Here is a 22,956-nt window from a genome sequence, read left to right on the forward strand (position 1 = left end):
TACGCAGCTACTCAGCAATACAGCAACGTAGATGCTCAGCTACGCAGCTACTCAGCAACGCAGCTACTCAGTAATAAGGCAACGTAGATGCTCAGCTACGCAGCAACGCAGCTACTCAAAAAAATAGTTGAAAATGGTTTTAAATAGTTAAGAGGGATCTGAGCAAAAGCTTTGTTTATAAAATTAAACCAGTTTAAAAAAACATTATATAACATTATATAAATGTTTTTTAATAACTAAAAATATTAAATGAATAAGAAAACTATTTGAAGAATAAAAAATTTGTCATTACGAATGTATACACTATCAGTACGAGGCTAAACTAAAGAATCATGAAAGCGAAGTTGTTATATTGCGAAATGTTTAGTGTAACAAACCAACTTGGTAAGTTTGTTGATATTTTACTTCAGTTTAACTGACCAACTGTATGGTAATCTAGAAATAGTGAGCAATGCAAAGCTGCGTACATAGCTGCGTTGCTGCTGCTATATTTGTTAGTTTATTCTTTTTTATTATTGCGATGCTGCGTTACAGAGTTTTATAGTTTCTTCTGAAAAAGCCTGAGTATACTAAAACATATTGAAATGTTATGCCGTGCAAATAGATAACGATACTGTCCCTACTCCATGAGCCTACCACCCAAAATGTAAGCACATCTTATTTTACTTAGAATTAGGAAAAATATAGGGTCATTAGTAGGGCCTTCGCATTTTGTTAAAAATGTGCCCCTTGGCACAGTGTCTTACACCTGTAAACTGCTATAGCTAGCTAAATTGTGAACAAAAAATCACGCGTCGCTGGCTAAGAAAAAAAGAGAAAACTGGAGAATTTGGTTAGCAGTGTCCCATATAGCGAAGATCTTTTGAAAAATCTTCAAGGAAAGACAAAAACAAAATCGTGTGAAGAGAAAGAGAGCTTGCAACTATCAAATTTGTGTGTTTCAGTGTTACGGAACACGAACATAAATATCGGCTATCGCCATGCTTGCATTTATCGGCCTGAAATTAATGTTAAAACTGCTTGGTCGCAGTCCTTCTTAAATAAAGTCAAATTTATAATAGTATTTGGGCTTACAAACTATAGATATATAATTTATTCCGTTATTTTATCTAAAGAATTCAAAGTAATAATAATATTACAATTTTTTTTACATAAATTTATTAATAAAAACATTATTTTCCTTGTTTGCTCCCCCTTACAAAAATTTTATTAGCCGTGGCAAAGTATCACAGAGATAGGAATCTCCATCATATGATCGCCACTCTATTTTCACGAGCCAAGCTTGTAATAACTCGATGGTTGGCCAGGGACGGAAAGAAACTCAGGTTCAAACAGATGACAGAAGGGAAAATGGCGAAGCTCAATTCCAGTTTGACAGCAATGGACTGGCTTCCTCAACTGTCAGTTGGTGGAGCCTTGACAGGAAACGCGACACCTGGCAATCCCCAAGCTAATAAGTATTCTGCCCAGCGTGTACCTTGTGGGCAATTTGATGCAAATGCTACATATGACCCGTCGTCAATGAAATTTGGCAAGTCAAAACCACCTTACAGCTATGCTAATCTTATCACATTTGCTATTAATGCTGCTCCCAAAGGGAAAACTACTCTTTCTGAAATATACCAATGGATATCTGAGAATTTCCCATTTTACAATGAATCAAGCAACGGCTGGAAGGTAGTTTAGCTATATCTACAACACCCCCACCAAGTCACCAATAGTCACTCATGTTTGCATCTAACCAGATAACCTAATATAGTAAGCCCTAAGTCTACTGTGCTAATTGCATAAACCTAGTATATAAATTGTTTATATAGCTAATTTTTGTGTAAATGAACTTCAAAAATTTGCCACCGTTTCCTAATATATTTTGAGATGCCCATATTAACTTTGAAATGTCATGTTGTATCACTTGAGGTTGAGGAAACACATAGTTTTATGATTAAGTTTTCATATAAACAAAAAGCTCTACAAATATAAGCATTTCCAAATCAATTTATTTAACGCTTGCATTATGTCAGCAAACTTTTTTGTCTGAAGTGAACAATTTATTTTTTTCATTTTTTGTACACCTTCACACAAGCAACAGTGTAACATGATGAGAAAATTAGTTCAATCAAGTTAGTTCCAAATTAAATAATGTCCATGTCAAAATTCTTTTTACCAATTGTTAGCACTTTGGCAACATTTACATCTTTTTCAATGACCTTTTTTTCTATTGTTTTAAATCGAATGCATTGTTTCCGCACACGTGCTTGCTGCACGTGATAAGGTTTAGTCGTAAACATTTATGAAAACAAAGATTTGAACAAGATAATTCACCCGAGAATAGAGACACAAGAAGCGACTGAAAATTTTATTAAGATTTGGAGAAGCCAGCCTTTTAGCAGGAATTGGGTTTCATAAATGTGCTTCTTTAAGATTAAGGAGGTCATCAAAAATATTTGGCGGCATTCTTAAAAATCGCGTATGCTCTGCAATTTCTTCCACGCACAGTTCATACATGAGAATATTGTAGATGCTTAGTTTAGTTCGCCTATTTCACCGATACATTTATTTGCTTTCTTTTCCTACGTTCGGCTCTCTTTTTTAATAACATATACACAACAACAGCAGCTGCTATTTCTTCTTCAGAGTTCATGTTGCTAAGAAAATATGCTCAAGTTTCATGTTTTTAATGATAGTGTATTTGCGCCAAAATTTGTCATTTGTAATGTCATTAGAATGTATCATTGAAAATTAATCATTGAAAAATGATAGTGTATTTCAGCCTTTAGATATCTTTTGGTCTGGAATATTGTTTCACACATATGCAGTTCTAAAAAGACTTTTTTACTAAACTCTGTGTTGACCAAGGAAGGTGTGGGTCTGTTTTTTAAACTTCTCTATTGTGACTGAAAGTTTTTTGGTAGAAGAAATCTTAAGTGTATATAATCACAGCAATGTGATTTGTGGGTTTAAAAGCAACACAGCACAATTTCATTATTGAATTATTCGAAAAAAGTTTTCTCTCTTTCCCAAAAAGGTACAGACGCATTTTGATTATTTTTACAACCTGTATTAGATACAAGCCTATGCTGAGGGCAGTAATTGAAATATTGTATATAATAACAACCTAATTTTAGAATTCCCAATGAAGATTTTCCTTTTAATGTCATTTGATGTCATTTCGTTTTCCCATTTTATTTCTGTAATCAAATACTACACAAAGATTTTAGGCTCAAAAATTCAACCTTTGGTAACATTCAAAGTTACATTTGCTCAAAAATTTATCCTTATTGTTTGCTAAGGTTCTTTTTTGTGTGACTATAAAATGCGCATAATTAATGACTTCCTATATATTTATATATATATATAGAAATTTAATCCACATAGTTATAAATATTTTAAATTGAAATATAGTTTTTAAATATTTATATAATGATGTATATTGCTTGTTTTACCAGGGTTGATGGGAATAAGAAGCAATATTTTTGTATTACGCCTTTTAGTCCTAATACGCCAACTCCATTCTTTCACATTGTCCATCTGCTTTAAAATCAGAGCAAAATCTTTTATGGTTCTTCTATGACACCAGGATGATTTTTAAAATAACTGCACATCTTTGTTTAGAATTCCATCCGACATAATTTATCGTTAAACCGTTGTTTTGTGAAAGTACCACGGACCAAAGAAGATCCCGGCAAGGTAACATATTTGACTGTGCATATTGGAAAGACTTCTGTCACCTATTGTATGTGTTTATAATGTGATAAATTTTTTAGTCGACTTCCCTGCAGGTGTTAACAAAAGAAAATTCAATATGTTGCCCTAATTTAATATTTTCCAGACTAGATTAGGTCATTGCTTAAATATTTAAAAAAAATATATATTTAGCACATTATTTGTCACTTTCACTTTTTCACAATTTCAATTCTACTTTCAAGTTCTAAAAATAGGAATTTTACCACTTGTGAAAGAGTGATTATTATTGGGACATACTGTCATACTATTTTTATGATTCTTTTGTTACTATTGCAGTATTTTTGTTAACTAAATAAAAACAAAGAATGTTAGAAAAAAGGAAAAAAACTTTAAAGCTTACCTCTCACATTAAAACAACGTAATCTAAAATCATTTATATCATTATTATTATCTGTTTCACTTGATTTGCAACCGTAATAGAGTATTACGGTTAAACAAGCTACTTACATGCAAATCTGATCAGCATCTTAATAAGAGCTCCTGTGTAAAGCAACAAACATCAAAGTATTTGTGATGTCATTACCTTGCTTGTCTGCAAAATGAGCAAACTTTTATTAGGGTACTCATTGGGAAATTTTTTGCATATATCAACAAGGTTGGTAAAATTTTAAGTGTGGGCATTGGATCTGTTGCTCCATTCGGAATTAAGTCACTAAAAACAAAAATGCTGGTATTGTGGCTGTAAAACCCTTTTGCTTGGCTCTTTCATATAACCAGCGCACCCCTGTGCAACATAATGACGTCAAAATTCCATGAAATCTAAAAAAAAAATTTTTGTGTGTTGACATGTGAACACACTGTTTTGGGAAAGGGCTAATTTGTGAAATAGCATATGTCATGGGGGACCTGTGATTTAAAAGGAAAGTGGGGGAACCTATTGGGGAGACCTGGAAAACAGTCGGAACTAAACAAAAACGCTATTATAATATTTTAAATGTCTCATTTTTTACCAAATGTTTCATTAATAATTTGCACAAAGAGACATTTGTTTTTAGTTTTTGGATTCATTTTATTTACATGTTCTCTATCATATGTCCCCTTGTTTGTATTCTTTTTCGTACTTCACTGTTCATTGTGTAAATTAAAATCATTGCTGTAGGAGTGCAAGAGTGAAAAAAATCTATTTCACAAAAGCAAATGTGACAAAGTCAAAACTGGATGCTTGCTCCTAAATGAGCCAGATATTACCTGAACACAAAGCATTTGCACCCTCTGAATCACGCATTTTCATTAATTTAACTCAGCCCCTTTTTACCTAACAAATCTTAATAACAGTTTTGTTAAGAAAAACTAAACAAAGGTACAAAAATAAAAGTTTAAATATAAAGTCGAAAAGGACCTGAACTCCTGAAAGATCATCCCACTAAAGATGAATTTTCCTGGACAGTGATCATATTAACCTGAGTTTATACAAATCCAGATATGTGTGTAGATTAATTAAAAATCTTATCAAAAGTATAGTTAAAAAGTTTCTAAGTGGGGGTTTCTGAAACTTTGTTCTTTGTTTTTTATTCCTCCACATCGTTTAGCATCATATTTAATTAATTTTTCATAGATTGCCTATAACCAGGGAATGAACCTCATTGTTGTATTATTAAGATGGTGGAGAATGGCTATATTTTAAAGATAGCTTTCAGAACTTCATTATACATTGTTGCTTTATTATTTTCAAAAATACTTTGCACACGATAGGAGAGTTATTTTATGTGTTTTGCTGCATGTGCTAAACAAATATGGTGTATGTGTGAGTGCATCATTCATTGCAAGGCCTGAATATAACTAGGCCATTTTTTAACAATTTTTTTGTTTGCCCTAACACGTCTGGACCTGTATAAAATATTGACAACTTTAAGATTCATAGTTTGTTTGACAAAAAACTAAAAAACAATCTTCTTGCAATTTTTTGTGTATACTAGACCCTTTTGTAAAATTTCAGATAGGGCTGTGGTGGATTGTACATGCCAATAGTTTGTGTATGTGATTCACATACAATGTTGAAATATTAATTTTAAAGATCTTCTAGAGTAGTATGAAAATTTCTTAACTCAAGCCAAAATGTTGTACATGTTTGCGTAAACTTCTTAACAGACAACTACAAAGATATACTTTCTCATGTAATCTTCAATGTTTGTAAATTCATAGAAGCACTATTTAAAGGAGCTTTGATATTGAAATCATGTTTTATGCATAGGTTTTTTATTGATTGTTTTTTTTCAGGGTTCTTACTGGGCCATTGATCCCAATCCACAACAGGAGGAGCCTTTTCATGCAAGACAGCCAAGGGTTAGAAGAAAAAGTGATCGTGAAAGGGTAGGGTTATTATTTGTAGTTTCAGTTGGGAATCAGAGGCTATTTCAAAAGTGTGTTCAACAGCTATATAAAATAAGAGAAATTTTACCAATATAAACTTTAATTTCCACAGAGTACTTGATTGCTTTTTATATTGTTTTTCGTGGAAAATTATTTTCCTTTATTCCTTCTCTTATGTGATAAGAAAACGTTCTGGTCTTTGTGATTTTGCCCACCCTATAGCCTTTGCTCTTTCTTATGTGTATGGTAATTTAAAGCATTTGCATTACAAATACTCTAGTTGGCTTAGAAAACCATATAATCAGCAACCAAGAGTGTTATAACTTTTCACTGTAAAGCAATTGGCAGGCTTCTTAAATTCACTTTTTCGATATTTGTCAATTTATAACTCATCTGGCACCTGATACCTTTCTTTATATAAATTTTCGGACAGATTTATTTGACAACTGGCAATTGGGAAATTTGATTTTTTCAGTGTGGATTTAGTTTAGCACATACATGCAAATTTTGAAGTGTTCTACCTAAAAACTGAAAAATAGAACAGAACTTTTATTGAGAAACATTACAAAAAACCTTTTTTTGAGATGTATTAGCCCAAAACAAACTTAAACTTCTAAATTTGGCAACAAAAGGGATAAATTAAATTAAATTTGGTCTGGATTAAATTTTGCAATGGCAAAAAAAATGTATACATGTGGACTGAATTTTCCATGTTTTCTTCCAAAATTTGTATAAATAAGGTAAATAAAAGGGTAGATAAAAAAGAATAGGCTGAAAACACAGATTTGAGTTGTTAAAAAATGCATCAACAACTATGCTGAATGTAATTTTTTTTTTATTCAGCAACTATCACCATATCGTGATGTAAGATCACATTCTCCAGGACGGACTTCTCCAGGAAGAACATCTCCGACAATGCAGTCACCACCTTCACCACAGCTACTTAACCGTTCCTATGATTCTAATACTTCATCAGATTATAACTCAAGCAGTCATAACTCAAGTGACAATCCAAAAATTTTTATTAGTCAGACAAATGGTCAGCGAGAAACGACTCGTCAGAACCCTTTAGATAACAAAGTATTTGCAGAACATTTGGATTTAGAAGACTTATCTGCATCATTTAGAAGTTTGTATAAATCTGTTTTTAACCAAGCCAACCCTTCATCAAGCAATAATATGGGGTCATCCAATGCAAGTAGCAACAGTGCCAACAGTATGCACTCTTATTTTTTTGTTTGAAAAAATTTAGGAATTACCTACTTTTGAAGAAGTATCACGAAAAAATGCAAAAAAGGTTATTAAATTTGAAAAAAATAATAAAATTTGGTTATGAGGTACTGTCAGGAAAACATATTTTGACAAGAAAAATTGATCCTGTTTCAGTCACCTGACATAGGGATAATATGTTTAATTTTTTGTAAATTTAATTTGTGTCTTTCTTTGAAAGAAATTTATTGTGCATCCTTTTATAACTAGAATTTTGGCCTCTAGTTTTAATTCTTAGACAGTTTCACTTTTTTCAAGTCTCCAGAGAGTTGTGCCTTGTTTAAAGGATTTGTGTATTCTAATTTGACATATATATTAACTGTTTAAAATTGTTTTGCAGGTAATATTTTATCACTGCAATCCACAAACCTGAATACATCACAGCAAGACTTAGCTCCTTCCACAATAACAGAACCATCTAAATCTATGTCCGAGAAAGAAGTTTTGCAAACTATGGAAACATTAATGAGCAGTATGTCTTCGGGGGATTGGGGAAATATAATGCCAGACCAGTTTTACAGTTTGATTGATAACTTACAAGAAATCGAGGGTCTTGATCAAAATGACATAGATCAGCTTGAAGAATCATATACACAATATTTGAAACTGCAAGGGACATTTGATGACCTGGAAGATGATGTTGAGCTTAAACCAGAATTGTTACAACCATCACATGCTCCGGGTGGTTTCTCTGGTACAGCAAGCCCCCATCATAGTCCCTATGGAAGTCCAGTGCCTCCACATCAAAGCCCGCTGATGCAAAACGCTGATCATAGTCCATCTGGCAGTATAAATCACTCGAGAAATTCTCCTCTCCTTGATAGTAATTCCTTAAATAATATCTTGCAGCGAAATATGTACAGCAAAATAAACATGACGTCAGCAAGCCCTAACATGAATGTTCCCAGTGTTGTACTGGGGTCAAGCTCGATGCTGCAAAGAGGACCAAGTCCTAATATGAATGTCCTTACCACAAGTCCGAATGTAAATAATATATTAGGTTCTAGTCCGAATTATGCAGCCTGCCCACCGATGATGCAAAACGGGAACAAGCGAGTGAATGCCAGCCATATGTTAAATCACCCTCCGGTACAGGCGCAGATGTATCATACAGGTACCACTATATTAGAGGATGAGGAAGACACTTTTGATTGGGAGGCTATTATGTGATCAGTTCTTTTTGTCGACTTATCTGAAGAAATTGCACATTATTTCTCTTTATTAAAAATATTGCTTTTCAACCCAAAAATGATTTTTTGCATTTCTTTTGGTTAAAAGTTCTAAATTTGTTTCATTTTAAAAGATTATCTTCAGGTTAAAGATAAAGTAAAAGATAGAAAAAGTTTTTATTATATAAGATGCATAGTTATTATTAGCAAATATTCTTAATAGAAAATAGAACTGTTTATGCTCTTTTGTGATGATAAGTTTTTCGTTTGCTTTTGTAATTCGCGCAGCAATGTATGCACCATGTTTTTATAATAAACCTTTTTTGGTCTTGTTGTCCCTTGACTTTCAAGTAGTTTTCCCAAAAATTTACAGAGCTTTGTTTTATAGGGTGAAAAGTTCTCTCACATTATAAATTTCCTTTTTCGATTTTCTAAATATTTCAGAAGTTAGAAGTACCTACTTTGTCAGCCTCATGTTTCTTAAAATTATGTGTCTTATATATAAAAACGTGTATGAGGTCTATGGAATTGGTAATTTGATTGCATGTAAAAGTCCTTGTTTATGTATCAAGTTTTTTGAAAACCAAATAATTTTTTATGTATCTTACGTTTTGTATATTTGTCTTAGTGTCTTCTCAAGATATTGTGCTTTATCTCAAATATGCTTAGTAAGCATTTTAAAAAACCAAGTGTTTTAATATTATATGCACATTGTTTCCTTACACTTTTACACCTAAAAAGTCTTTCATCGTAACTATTGGACTTTTGATTACCTATATCAAATGTCAGAGTTCTTGTGTCGTATATTCTCAGTAGACAATACTTTCTCAATGGAAAAAAAAATTTCTTTATCCAATGTGCTTATAAGTGAAGTTTATGAATATTTGTAAGAAATGGTGTACTTGTTTTCTTTGTGCGTAACCCTTTCCATTTGTTCCCAATACATAGATTGCTTTTATATTTGTGATACAATTATCTATAAATATGTACTCTCTTTACTTCATTTATTATTTGTACGATAAAATGAAACTTTTTATTTATATCAGCTCGTTATTTATATGCATGTATATATTATTCTGACGGTTTGGACAAAGAGCAACCTGACACTTTAGGACTAATATTTAACGAAGCGACCTTTTTACATTTTTATGCTGTGGAAGATTTATGTTGTTCTTCTTTTTTTCTTTTTTTTATTGGCACATTTTGTGGTTTGGCATTTTACAACTTGATTTTAAAATTTTTAAATTCATGTGTGTTGAGAATGATTACAAAGATTTTCACCCAGAGCAGTCTTTGTTTAAACTGTTGTGTCAACTTTTTTATAATCCTTAAATATTATTTCCTACTTTTTTTATTCTTAAAAGTCTTTTTAAGTTGATCCTATTGTACAGATTTTTTTATATAAACTCAAAATTCGAAGTGTAAATATTCTGCTGCATGGCAGGAATTTATTTAGGTATGTCTTTAGGATGCATATTTAATGTTATGCATTTTTTTGTAAGTATATATTTACTATGGGATGTGTTATTGTTGAATAAAAGAAGAAAAAAATCACAATTGTATATAAATATAATTTGCATAATGTCTTTGAGATGTTGAATGTATATATTCATTATATGGAATATACGGCAACCAGTGGTTCTGGTTTTGAATGGAAATGTTGTTCTGTCTTTGTAATTTGTATAGGTAGGATAAGTGGCTCTAAGAGAAAAAAACTCTCTCTAGTAAATATTACACTGTTCGTTTTATCGGGTTATAAAAAAGGGAATAAATATGAAGAAAAATAACGAAATTTTATTTGGTCAGGAATTTTGTTAATCTTTAGAGGATATGTGCTAAGTATAATGTAATTCTCACTCACACAAAGCTTTTTCTATTAATGTATTTACATTATGTAATTTTCTACATGCTCATCAAACAGAATGAGCATTTGCTGTAGTAAGGCTATCTTGGAACAAAACTATTTTCTAAGTTATGGCAAGTTGGATAGCTTGTGATACGGATTGATCTTCCTCAGGAGGGTTGTTGTTTGTGTTTTTTCATCCTACTTATTGACATGCGATTAATGAGTCTTGAATCATATTGTCAATATTTTTATGTCTTTAAAACTTTACCTGTGATGTCTACTAGATGTAGTGTAATGGAAATTGATAGCAATGAAGGTGGAAAAACAAAGGAGTTGTTTGGAGGGGCGTTTAGTTGCTTTTTACCCAGAAATGCACAGGATATGAGGTAAGCAAAGTTTTTTTGAAAAGCCTTTGTTTCTTTGTTTACAATGATATTGTATGGTTATTGTTTTGGTTGTTTTTGTTTTGTTTGCATGTGAAAGCAACAACTTTCAATATGGTGAAATTATCAATAAAATATTTTTGCTTTACTGATCAGAGACGCACTGTTTAAGCCATGGCCTATTTCTTATAGTTTCGTTATCCAGCAAACCTGAATAACCACTCTACTGTTTGTAGATTAAATTTGAATTAGTTAAACTTGGTCTTTATGTTTTTAGATACCTCTTCCTCTAGTATATTTTTTAACCAAATTAGTCGTGTTTTAGTGTTATTCGCGATGTACCAGACAATCAAGAAGTGTTTTGTCATCAATCCACTGACCAAAGTATAATGGTAGACATTCTCGAATTTCAATCAAGTGTGACTGGTGAGAATGCTGCAAGGTAATCTATCTTTTATGAAGAATAGTTTTAATTTCTCGCCGTTTTGGTATCCGTGAATTTCAGTATTATTTTTAGATTTTATGATATTTATTTGTAATGCAATTCCAATTATATTTTTAATGTACACAATTTCAACAAATATTCTAGAAGTTATAATCCCAGTGCTCCTTTAATCATGGTGATCATGTTCCTGGAAATTTTGGAAAGAAAATTTTGGATTTTTTAATCTAGAAAACCTTGGGTTGTCTTAAAATTTCCTGGGTTTTCCTGGAAGTAAAACCTTGTACGCCCTGAAAGTTATCAACAGTGACATTGCATTGATTAAGTGTGATCACTATTTGATTTGTTTTTTTTTTAGGGGGGGGGGGGGGAGGGGGAAGGAAGGAAGGGGAAAATCATTGCGTTTTTAAAGTAAGAAACTTCAACTGCAAATCTTGTGCTATCCTCGAAAGTCCTATAAGTTGCTGTTAAAAAGCCATTTTTCATTTTGCCTTTTTCATCTTCATTTTACCTTGTATTTATTTTGTTTGTTATAGATACCATTTTGAAGATTTGGCTTCGTCCAACGATGCACATGGTGAAAACGAGGTTTAGGGGCATTGATAAATAGTTTTTTTTCACATGTTTGAATATTTAAAAGAACAATTGTAGAAATAACTGGACACTAAGCTCAAAGTAACTTCTCCTTTTTTAGGTTCTTCACATCGAGGCACTTTCTAAGGATGATATAACTCTGGATTCGTAAGTCTTACTTAAATAAGTAAGCCAGGTTTCCATTAAAGCGTTCTTGATCATCGATATGCTCAATCTCATTAAGCTAAGATGCGATAACAAACGTCTTTAAAAGATATAGGGGTAGCGTACGTACATACTAATATTCAACATACACATGTTCTAAATTTCTGAAAATATCTTTTAAAAAAGTACTCAAATGTTGCCGAAATATGCTGCTGTTCTGTGAAAACCGTAAAAACATAGTATATTTTTAAGCTAGTTTTTATAAGCAAAATATATACTTTGCGTATGAACAAGAGTATTTCGGTCACTTCTCCTTCGCCATATTGAAATGGTTTTTTTTTGTTCAAACTTTCGAATTTAATCCGATTTTTACGTCAACCGAGGAATAAGAGTTTTACACCCGCTATACCCTGTTTATGCTACAATTAGGTTATCATATGTTTTTATTTTTAATAAAAGATATTCTTTTCAGATGTCAAGATGCTTGGCTTTTATCTGGTAGACAGATGGTATCAAAGTTCAACGAGACGGTCAGCATTATATGTAAATCGCAAACTAACGCTCGACACGAGTGTTGTGGTAGTTACTGATATACAACTTTTTTGTTTTTTAGAAGAACGCTAAAAATTTGGTGCACATCCATATGGTTTTATATCGCTTGCCGCAATATGTTACTGATATCGTCGTCATTATGAATATTCCAGTGGCTATTAGGTGCGCTATTGAAACTTGTTTGTCTGGTTTATATTCTATGTTAAACCGTGGATAAGAAATTTCTTTTTATATTCGGTGCTTCTTAGTGTATATTTTCTAACTTGTTCTTTTTTAGCGTAGGTAGCAGTAGCAGCGCTTCGTCTTCACCTAATGGTCCAGATGCATGGAGCGTGAACACGTTTAGGAAAATAGCCTGCTCTTTACAGTTGAACGACCCAAGTATATTCGGTGAAACTTAATGTACAAGGAATTAATTCCACAGATAGATAAGCTATCTTAGCTATATTTTTTCACAGCTATTTTTTGTGTGAAATATACTTTTCCTCTAATATGTGGTGTGCTTCGTTTCCTTGCGGTAAATGCCCTTTAAGCGTTGTTCTCCATGCCACGATTTTTTTTTTAAGTTTCTTGAAATGTTATTCTGTAAAACCTTTAATCTCAAAGATGATTTTTTTGGAAATTTGGAATTTATCACCATCTTCACTATTACTTTTTTAAGGTTTTGGAATTTTTTTCAAGATATTTTATTAGCTGAAGAACATGACTTTCACAATTTCGTGGAATTTTATTTTATTTATTATTTATGTAGCTAAACAACGAAATATAAAGTGCGAGGATCTAATTCATCTTCTTTTGTCAAGATGGCTGTTGAACTCTGTGAATTTCTAGGATTGTTCCCGATTTGTTTTTATCTTTATTAAATAATCATGTTGATTTAATTCCAGGGACTGCAAATGTGCAGTTTATTTTAATACATCAAGGATTTTTTCTTGTTTTTTTTTTTCTTCTTAAAATGCTTAAAGTTTTTTTATTTAATTTTAATTTGAAGACCAATCCGTTTCATTTGTTTTTGGCAGTAATACGTGGAAGATGATATTAATCTCATCCCGATTCTTTCCACAAAACTGTTTATTGAATCCACTAATCATTATTCTTTTTTCCCGTTATGTTTTCTTGTTCTTGCAGAGTCACTGAAATATTTTATTTTGAACTGCGAAACCGTTAAGTTTACTAAAATATGGGAAAGAGGAAAAAACGAGGAGAAGCAAAGACGACTCAGTCGGTAGAAAAAGAAAACTGTTCAGACGAAGCAGTCAAAAACGAAACTGAAGATGGAACTAACAATCAGAAATATACTGTGGATGATTTACTGGATAGAGTTTCTATTTATATGGAGAATTTTGATTATGAACTTGCATTGAAGTTTTGCCAGAAGGCACTTGGTATAGAGCCGGACAATTTGCGTATCGTGGAAACATGCGGCAACGTGTGTGCGGAGATAGGTGATTTAGAGAATGCGAAAATGTATTATCGTAAGGCGATTGAATTGGAAAAAGACAAAGGCCATGTCAAGTATTTATACCTTGGTCAGATTTCACAAGGAATGGAAGCTGTGGGCTATTATGAAACTGCTTTAAAAATAATGAAGGAAGTCATTGAATACAATGATAACAACCTTACTACTGACAGTTCAATTCTTCAAACCTCCCTGACGCAGAGAGATGTATCTAGTGTTTACTGTTCTTTGGCTGAAATTTTCATGACAGATTGTTGCATGAACGATGGAGCAGAAAAACAATGCGAAACTTACTGCAAACAAGCTCTTGAAGCTGATCAAGACAATCTAGAAGCCTATACAGTAATGTGTAATTTTTTATTAAGTTCGAACGATCTAGAGTCTGCCAAGTCTAGTGGAGAAAAAGCTTTTGAGTTGTGGAAAAGGACTACCGATTCTAATGAGGATAGTATACCAGAACACATGGCGTATGAAACTAGGATAAACTTGATCAAAATTCTTCTTGAAATTGAGTGTTATGATAAGGTGTCATCAATTGTCGATCAGCTCATCGAAGAAAACGAAGATGATGTTCGGATATGGTATTACCTGGGTCTGGCTAAATCTTTAATGGACTCGAGCGACAACCCGAGGTTTTACTTGGAGAAGGCGCTGGAGCTGTTCGAAATATCAGGTTGCGAGGATGAAGATATGTTGCAGCACATTAATGAATTGTTAGTAAAATGTCCGCTCGAAGATGAGGTTGCTATGGAGGCTCTCCCTGAAGAAGAGGAAGAGGAAGATGCATCGGATAAAGATGTTACGAATAGTTGTATGGATGTTGAGGAATAGATAGATTTTACTTTTAGCATCAATTTAGCTTTGTTTCCTGATATTCTCTGAGTAATTCTCTCTTCCCTTCGGAAAGCAATTTCCTAACTTCCAATGAGCTAATTCATTAAGATCCAAATTTGCGACCGAAAAGTTTTTTTGGAAGTCCTTCATACAAAACTGACGAAAAGGGTTTTTCATTCTTCCGCGTTTATTTGGACGTTAAAACGCCCCTGTTTCCTGATTCTTTGCACCTTTTTAGGCCGTAAAGCGAACATTGTGAAAAGTACACTTTTGGACATCGTTCACTTGGTCTACACCCCTGCCAAAGTAAAACTCTTGCAACTTCTACCTACCGGCTGCCAACTGATTCTGTTGCCTATTCCAAGAAAAGCAAAAGATCCCAGCTATTTTTGTTTATAGTTATACTTGACAAAAACAGGCCGAGTTATTTTAAATATGGAAGTTGGCTGAACAGTCTTAGTATCTAAGGAGGCGTCACAATGGTTTGGGCTGTCAATCAAGAAAGAAAAACTTTCAAATTGGACCTCTCTGGATTTACTAAAATTAAGTTCAAATTTTATAATTTCGCCTTTAGAAACATCATTTGTGTGAGTAGTATTCAAATGGTGTGTAACTTAAAAAACAATGATGAACTTTATCACATTTTTCGCATCTGATGGATTATCACAAACTAAGGAAAAGATCACTACCTAGCTATCCTGTTTATTCCCAAATTCAGAGAAGTATGATCTAAAATTTCGCGATGATTTTGATAAGGTTAATTGATTATCATATAAAAATTTTAACAATAACACTTGTTTGTCGGTTATATCTCACCTCTTTACATTTGTTTACAATAAACCTTTTTGAAAGCTTGTACGGGTCACAAATGTCTACACAAAAGTTTTGTAAACTGGCGTGCGATGTCTTCAACATATTGACAAATGCGTATTCTACGTTAAATTTCTTTCAGAATTTTGAGCAATATCACATGCAGAGTCGTGATAACTTATTAAGTTGTTTATAGATAATAATTGCTTTACAACAATTAAGTATTTTAAAAATTAAGGCAGACAGAGTGTTGATAGGATGTTTCTTTATTCTAACTTTGTGGCAGGCTGAATAAAGAATGTCCGCCCCAGAGCTCTTTGAGATTAAAACCTTAAGTTTATCTCAAAGAGCTCTGGGGTCGAGAATGTGTCCGCTCAATTTTGCCAATTTCTACCCCTTTTCCCCTCTTGTCTATAATTGTCCGTTTTTTTTAAAATGTTCGTGCGGACAGGTGTTAGAAATAGACATTGTAAAATATACCATTTTTGAGTACATATTTTTTTTATCTAACTTCCTGTGAAGGTCCTTTTTACGCCTATTTATTTGGCAAGTTTTCCTCCCAAGTACTTTAAGCTCGTAAAATTTAAAAAAATCGGCAAACATAATTTTGTTTGTTTTCTTAAGTCAACCTAGTAAGTAGGTTGCCAACAAGCAAAATTTTAGTCCGTAAAAAAAGACACTAAATTAAAAGGGGTGAATTCTTCAAATGGCTGATCTTTCCGAAAAGTTAGAGAAAGTAATACTACTTTTGCAATACACCTTTCACGGTTTAAGTTGTACGTTTATTTTCTGTGTTGAAAAAAGAAAGTAAACAGAGTGAAGCCTTCGACCATGAGCATTATGAATATTTCGCATTTTCTGAAGAAATAATTAGTCTCGCGGCACGAAAATTTAGTATGTTATTGCCAGTGTAACCCTACTTAAAACATACCTTATCGGTAAAAAAAACAACTAAACAAAAAATTTTGGCTAGAGTAATATTTTTCCCGTCGTTTTATTTTTGCCGACTAATATTTTTCCCGTCGTTTTATTTTTGCCGATAAAGTATGTGAATGATTGTAACTTTTCATTTCAAAATATTTCATAAAAGAATTATTTCACTTCGCATCATGATCAGAGCCTTTTTAATTCCATAGTCTATAGAAAAAAATGTTAATTCATAACATAACAGATTACTTCCATTTTCCAATTCTTAATAGGAGCGTTATAACCAACCTCGTCCCCAGGGTCTTGTGGCCCCTGAGCCGTTATTACGCAGTGGCCAACTATCAACTTATCAACAAGGCAAAATGCCCTGGGAACGAGGTTGCGTTACAACAAAAGAAAGACTCGTGTATCAATTGTGATAATTCGAGCAATTTCTTTTTATCTAAAATTTATGTTGAAGAGAAAACAGCCTCAAAAACTTTGTATATATATCTCCCCCGTCAATCTCGTCCCCAGGACCTCTTTGGACTTTTTTGATATTGGGGACGGCGTAAACGGTTGAAGATATCAATTCTGATAAAAGCGTGATGATTTCTTTCCACATTAAAATTAACACTAACATTGTAAATGAAATCCTGAGAGAATTCGCATTCATTTCTTGTGAATCAGACTTCCTTTCTATGTTTGGTATTTGGAATGAAAGGTGTTCTAACGAATTATATGCTTTAATAGACAAATATGCACCTAAAATGGGTTAGTAAAAAACATAATATATATATGCCATTGATGACAAAGTTGGTGAAATCTGCAATTTCATTCACAATAAAATTTTGTCAGCTGATGGTATATTTATATTAAACAAAGGAAATGAGTTGCTTGTGCTTTTTTATCCATAAATGAAAATCAGCTATATTTAAATAAATCAAGGGCGATCTTTTAACATTAGGGAAACTGTGATGTTTTCATCCGTTAATGCATAGTTAATATGTAATAATTAATAGTGTTTTTTCTATGGTTAATGCAGTTAAATAGATCAAGCAGTATTAAATCTTTTATTATTTCTGCAATGATATTCATCGTATTCTTTTCGTACATATAACTTCTTTGGTGTAGTTTGGACCAAAAATGTAAGAAAATTTTTTTCTGCATTTTTAAGAAGTATTTATTTATATACTTTACCTTGTTATTTTCTTTGCTCATTCTGTATTAAATTTTTGGGATTACCAATTTAAAAAGGATTCACTTACACCTTGCAGAGTACACAAAATCTACTATATCCCGTAAAATTACTCTTAATTATTTTATAGATCTACTATCATCTAGCTAATCACAAGACCTACATTGGCAAACTATTTTTACTGCTAGCTAGTGCTGAGCTTACTACATATAGTGTATATATATGATGTATAATAGGTATGGTTACAAAACTACATCAACAACAAACCATTATTTTTCCAGTAAATAGCTAGCTACATAAATATCTCTATTTCTTTCTCTAGAAAACCCAATTATAACATTTTATTTTATATTTTTAGAATGAAAAAACGCTTCTTCTTTTTATTTTATTTTCCATCCAAGTTTCTTTTCCAAAATGTGCGCACCACCCATGACTTGATGATACAGGCGACTTGTCTCACTCGCGGAATGTTTACAAATTTTAAGCATAATTAGTAAAAGTGAGGCTACCAATCATATTGCAAGTCCGACCGGTGGGGACCAGGGCCTTCTTCTTCGCGCCGTCCCCGACATCAAAAAAGCGAAAAGAGGTCGTGGGAACGAGGCTGCTCCCCCCTAAGTAAAGCGCGATATTGCATTCATATTCGATATTATGTATTTTTGTTTGTTTCTTGTTCATAAACCTTTTCGATGTATTGTTATCTTTCCACGCATAACGTCTCCAGTTAAATTAAATGTTTCATTGTAAAAGTTTTTACTGGCCGGTTTATGCCATAGCCAAAATATATATAAAAAAAGTTAAAGCGCGATCTGGTCGTCATTTCGTTAGGTGGGCGGGAAAGGGGTACAGCGTGGGTTCATTTTCCAATCGGGCGGGGAGGAGCGCCTTAGACCCATTGTAAATGGCGGCAAAGTTGATATTAAAAACAGATGCGCATGGAATAATAAACAACACGAGAAATGAGACAGCTGTTTATTAATAGAAAAGTCAGCATTGCTAATGAGTTTAACTTAAAATTTACAACTCTTTTAGAAATTATTCGTTTTAGAAATATCCTGTGGTACATAATGTATGTTAAAATATAAAACACAGGCAAAGAAGCTTATGAAAAGCTATTTTATCATGCACACGTAAAACATACTTTCGTTGCCAAGGTATTGAGACGCTATCGTTTTGTATACAGAATAAGAGCAATACTTTTTAAAAGCGGCTGTAAAAATGACATTTTGAGGTAAACATTTGTGAAAAATAGAACGAGGGAAGCTAGCTAGTTAAAAAGTATATCTGTTTTTTAAAATAGGCTATAGTTAGCTATATATCTAGCTAGCTATAGCTATCTTTTTTCTGATAGCTATAGCTAGCTAGCTACGTATTTAACAATTTATTTGGAATTTAGCTATAGTTCAAAATTTGTTACCTAGCTTGCTACTAGCAAAACACGTTTTCATAAGAGTGGATGCACCTGCAACACAATTAACTCTAGTGAATTAAAACATAACTTTGGTTTTTATTCAATTTTCTGAATTATGTTTTATAGCTACCTCTAAAAAGAAAGTAGTTTCAGCTGAATTTCTTTCACATGTCGAATATGGAAAAACATGTAAGAGTATCAGTAAGTGGACATTCAAAGAAAGGAAAATTAGTTGGAAAAGAAGATGTCACAGAAACTGCCAGGGGTAAAAATCTGAGAAGGAGATCAGAAGTTTATGATGAAGAGCAAAACCCTGTCAAACACGATACAAATGCTACGTCTGGATGTACAGACAAAGATAGAGAAATAAATGACAATAAAAATGATTATCGAAGTGTGTCTAAAAGTAAATCAGCATCTGTGGAGAATATTCTTAATGTTCCAAACAAACCTCCTTCTGTACGAAAAGCTATATCAACTGAATGCTTAAAATCTGCAACAAAAGTGAAACCCAAGTCTTCCTCTACCACAAAGAAATCGAAATCTGCAATGCAGCCATCTAACAGAAAAATTTCCACCCAAACTCCAAAAGGATCGATCAGGAAAACGGGCTCTACAGATACTCTTTTAACTGTTTCTGCTATAAGAAAAAAATCTTCAAACTTAGACAGACGGAAATCAAAATCTGAACTGAAAGTATCATCTAATGATATGAAAAGGGTAACCCAAGCTGAAAAGTCAAGACAGGTAACCAGATCTTCAGAAAAAATATTTCATAGCGGTTACTCTAATGTCAGCAGAAATCAAAATTTACAAAAGGAAGAAGCTGATACAAAAGTAAAGGGAATAATAAAGAAACTCTCAGGTAAGGATTTTTTATTAAAATTACCAATCAAGCAAAAACTTACAAACAGTTGCTTTAATTGAAGTTGAAAATTTGGTGTTACGCAATTATAGCAAGTGTTATACAACCCGTGGAAAAAACACAGGTTCACCCTTCTGTGTATTCTGGTCATCAGACATCATCATACATATCCCTTGAATTGCTAATGAATACACCCTGAGCACAATGTAGTGATTCAGCCAAGGCTTTTGTAGCTCAAGAGCTTTGTATACGCTAGGATCCCTTTCACAGAACCTTCATTGAAAGCAGTACTAATAAATAGGCTATTCGGGGTAAAAAATCTATATTATAATACCCGTATGCACCTGTCTGTCACACAAAATGGTACCGCAAGTAGCAAGACGCACGCAATGCGATATAAAAAGGACGGACGAACCTGTGGATTTTTCCACGGGTCACCGATTATTTCACTAAAATACCATATTGACTATATGGCTATTATTATAGAGACTTAAAAATCCTTAAACTGTAATCCCTTAACAGAATTATGTATCAGACTTACAAACTATTGTAATTTATCTTCACAGAAACATTCTCTGTTTAATCCAGTCACAAAAATAGAAAGAATTTTTAAGATATTCATTGAAAAAAAGATATTCAAAAATACTGTCAATTCTTTACTAAGCAACTTCAATATTGTCTTGGAATAATACAAATTTACTAAAATTTACTAAAATTAACCATTATGAGTATTTTATTGCTAAATTAATAAATGTTTGATTATATACTTTAAGTGCAGAAATTTCTGTGAGCAGAAACTTGCAAATTTGATGTAATTTGGAAGTGTATAAACACACAAAAAATTTTCAATTAATTTTTGAAATTTGACATTCGTGATAAAAGCCTTTTGATTATTGGCGTTCTTAAATTGATTCCTGCAAAAGTTGATATTTGCGAAATGCAAAAATAATTTATGACGATTTTGTAAAAGTCGTTATTTGAGATGAACAAAACTTCAAAATAAAAATTTTTAATTTTATATAGGTACTTCTCTTTTTTTAACACATCCCTTTCTCAAACACGCTCCTTTTAACTCCCCAGGCATTTATTAGAAGATTTATGGTTAAGGTTCTGATATTTCTGTCAATGTATCCTCAGGCCCATAAATTTATAATGTTGCGTTATAAATCAGTTAAAATTAAAGTTAATGGCTAATGTTAATGGCTAATAATGTTGTTTTTCTATCAGATAACCAGAAAAAAACACAACAAAAAGTATTTACTGGTTGGATTAACTTTCATCTTTCTAAGGTATTATATAGTATTTTTTTTATACCCCACCACAGTTGGTTTGTCAGGTCTGTGACAGACAGTGAATGTACTCATTTTTGTTTAAAGTTGCTGAAAAAAATGCTAATTACAAATTAAATGTTATGAAGTCAATAACCAGGGTGTAACCCACAAATTTAAAGCAAGGGCTGCTAAATCCCAAATGGAATTTCAGCAAGGTGGTCTTAGATATTATTGTAATTTCCTTTACAACTTGCATAAAATGGTTTAGAATGCTGGATTGCAACCTGATAACATAACATCAATAGATCTGCATTATCCAAAAATAATTTTGATGTCATCAAAATATTTAAAATCAATTATCTTTTCTATTTTTTGTTTGCCTAAGTGATATTTTTCACGCATTAATTGCTAGTGTATATAATAAATACACTACTTGTGTCTGTTTTTGACTTTTGCAAAGTGGATCAAATTATTTACAATTTTGTTTAACAAAGCCTATAAAACATCACCTAAAAGCTGTTTTTTATTTACAAAAGTTTGTCATTATCACTTTAGTTTATTGTCAATAACCTTTAATTGGTAAAGGTATTGTAATGCACTTTAAGGCCAAATAACTTGTAAGAGGGTAAAGATAGCAGACATCTTGAATTTTTTGTAATAGAAAGTATTAGTTTGCTGATAATCTGTATGCATTTGTTGTCATAACAAAATGGTTTGTATCAATTTACATTTTTGTGCAATTGTCTAGACTTCAAGGATGTTTTTTATTTAGCTTGACCCACCACTACACGTGGGGAAACTGTTTGAAGATTTACGTGATGGCATTAAACTTGTGAAGCTTATTGAAGTTCTCACTGGTCAAAAACAGGTTATATAATTATTAATCAGTAATAAAGTGACAGTCCCACATAACATTGAACCATCACAGAGAAAATAAAAATTAAATATTTGTAGCAAGTCTATAATCATTTTGAGAGATATTTTAACTTGCCATGTTAATTATTTTAATCTTTGTAAAATTGAATTGAGATTCATAAAGCCTGGGAATTTAAACAAGTTATTCAAGACAAAAGTATCTGAATTAGCTTGTAATTGTATAAGGAAAAAAATAAATTACTATCCACCAAAGAAATCTAAACAAATTATATTGCAAATTATTTTTTTCTATCTAGTTTTGTTTGTGTTACCATTAGCCACTACCCAGGTCATCCAAGGGATTTTATGATGTAGTAACTAGAATCTTGTTGTGTGCAACATCATGTGAACATGAGGTGATGTACTTAAGAAATAGGCTTGAACAGGACTATTTGACATAGTCTGCAGAGTCATGGATGCCAAAATTTTCCTAGATAGGATGTGCTCAATCAATTCCATAACTATTAAAATGCTAGATAATAACACATTATTTTTCTAAAGATGAGATTGTATAAAAAATTTATGTTTTTTTACCACATTAAAATGTGATTATATATAGCATCTTTCTAAATCCACCTTGTGCCACTTATCCCCTCCCCCAGTTGTTGAGGCAAAAAAAATTAAACAATCACCCTCAACCTTAAAATTGATTAAATGAATATTATTTTAAAAAGACCAAGTCCAATATTCAAGCAAGTGTCATGGATCCTTAGGCCTTTAAAACTACAAGCTCAATAGAATAAAAAGTCCTTATTTTTATATAAAAAAGCCTATGTCCATTTTTAAAAATAAATCATGACATAACATTGTCAAAACTAAAAGTAAATAGCAAAA

General features: G+C 32.3%; 4 protein-coding genes across 6 annotated transcripts in view; all 4 read left to right on the forward strand.

Annotated features, from left to right (window-relative positions):
• Positions 1 to 1,173: 1,173 nt before the first annotated feature.
• Positions 1,174 to 10,150, forward strand: LOC130641899 (forkhead box protein J3-like). The gene is made up of 5 exons (XM_057448914.1): positions 1,174 to 1,677; positions 3,613 to 3,687; positions 5,962 to 6,054; positions 6,898 to 7,270; positions 7,664 to 10,150. The coding sequence occupies exons 1-5, from the start codon at positions 1,252 to 1,254 to the stop codon at positions 8,491 to 8,493; spliced, it is 1,797 nt and encodes a 598-aa protein (XP_057304897.1). The 5' UTR covers positions 1,174 to 1,251; the 3' UTR covers positions 8,494 to 10,150.
• On the forward strand, positions 5,150 to 12,944 carry LOC130641902 (ran guanine nucleotide release factor-like). Of its 2 annotated transcripts, none has more exons than XM_057448917.1 (8): positions 5,150 to 5,153; positions 10,621 to 10,724; positions 11,047 to 11,163; positions 11,700 to 11,751; positions 11,858 to 11,904; positions 12,374 to 12,431; positions 12,515 to 12,615; positions 12,731 to 12,944. In XM_057448917.1, the coding sequence occupies exons 2-8, from the start codon at positions 10,633 to 10,635 to the stop codon at positions 12,852 to 12,854; spliced, it is 591 nt and encodes a 196-aa protein (XP_057304900.1). In that variant the 5' UTR covers positions 5,150 to 5,153; positions 10,621 to 10,632; the 3' UTR covers positions 12,855 to 12,944. The 2 variants fall into 2 exon arrangements, with proteins under 2 accessions (XP_057304900.1, XP_057304901.1); XM_057448918.1 differs by having other exon boundaries at positions 12,736 to 12,944.
• A 136-nt stretch (positions 12,945 to 13,080) lies between these two features.
• On the forward strand, positions 13,081 to 14,766 carry LOC130641900 (uncharacterized). Its single transcript, XM_057448915.1, has one exon. The coding sequence runs from the start codon at positions 13,634 to 13,636 to the stop codon at positions 14,741 to 14,743; it is 1,110 nt and encodes a 369-aa protein (XP_057304898.1). The 5' UTR covers positions 13,081 to 13,633; the 3' UTR covers positions 14,744 to 14,766.
• A 3,675-nt stretch (positions 14,767 to 18,441) lies between these two features.
• Positions 18,442 to 22,956, forward strand: part of LOC130641897 (nesprin-1-like) — a 65,478-nt gene continuing 60,963 nt past the window's right edge. The window contains exons 1-4 of one of the 2 annotated variants that reach the window (XM_057448910.1): positions 18,442 to 18,814; positions 19,198 to 19,936; positions 21,164 to 21,225; positions 21,980 to 22,075. In XM_057448910.1, the coding sequence (XP_057304893.1) occupies positions 19,240 to 19,936; positions 21,164 to 21,225; positions 21,980 to 22,075 (855 nt within the window). In that variant the 5' untranslated portion in view covers positions 18,442 to 18,814; positions 19,198 to 19,239. Of the gene's footprint in view, positions 18,815 to 19,044; positions 19,937 to 21,163; positions 21,226 to 21,979; positions 22,076 to 22,956 lie in introns of those variants that run through there. The other variant, XM_057448911.1, reaches the window with a different exon arrangement.

This window comes from Hydractinia symbiolongicarpus, chromosome 4 (assembly GCF_029227915.1).
Source record: "Hydractinia symbiolongicarpus strain clone_291-10 chromosome 4, HSymV2.1, whole genome shotgun sequence".
Lineage (NCBI taxonomy): Eukaryota > Metazoa > Cnidaria > Hydrozoa > Anthoathecata > Hydractiniidae > Hydractinia > Hydractinia symbiolongicarpus.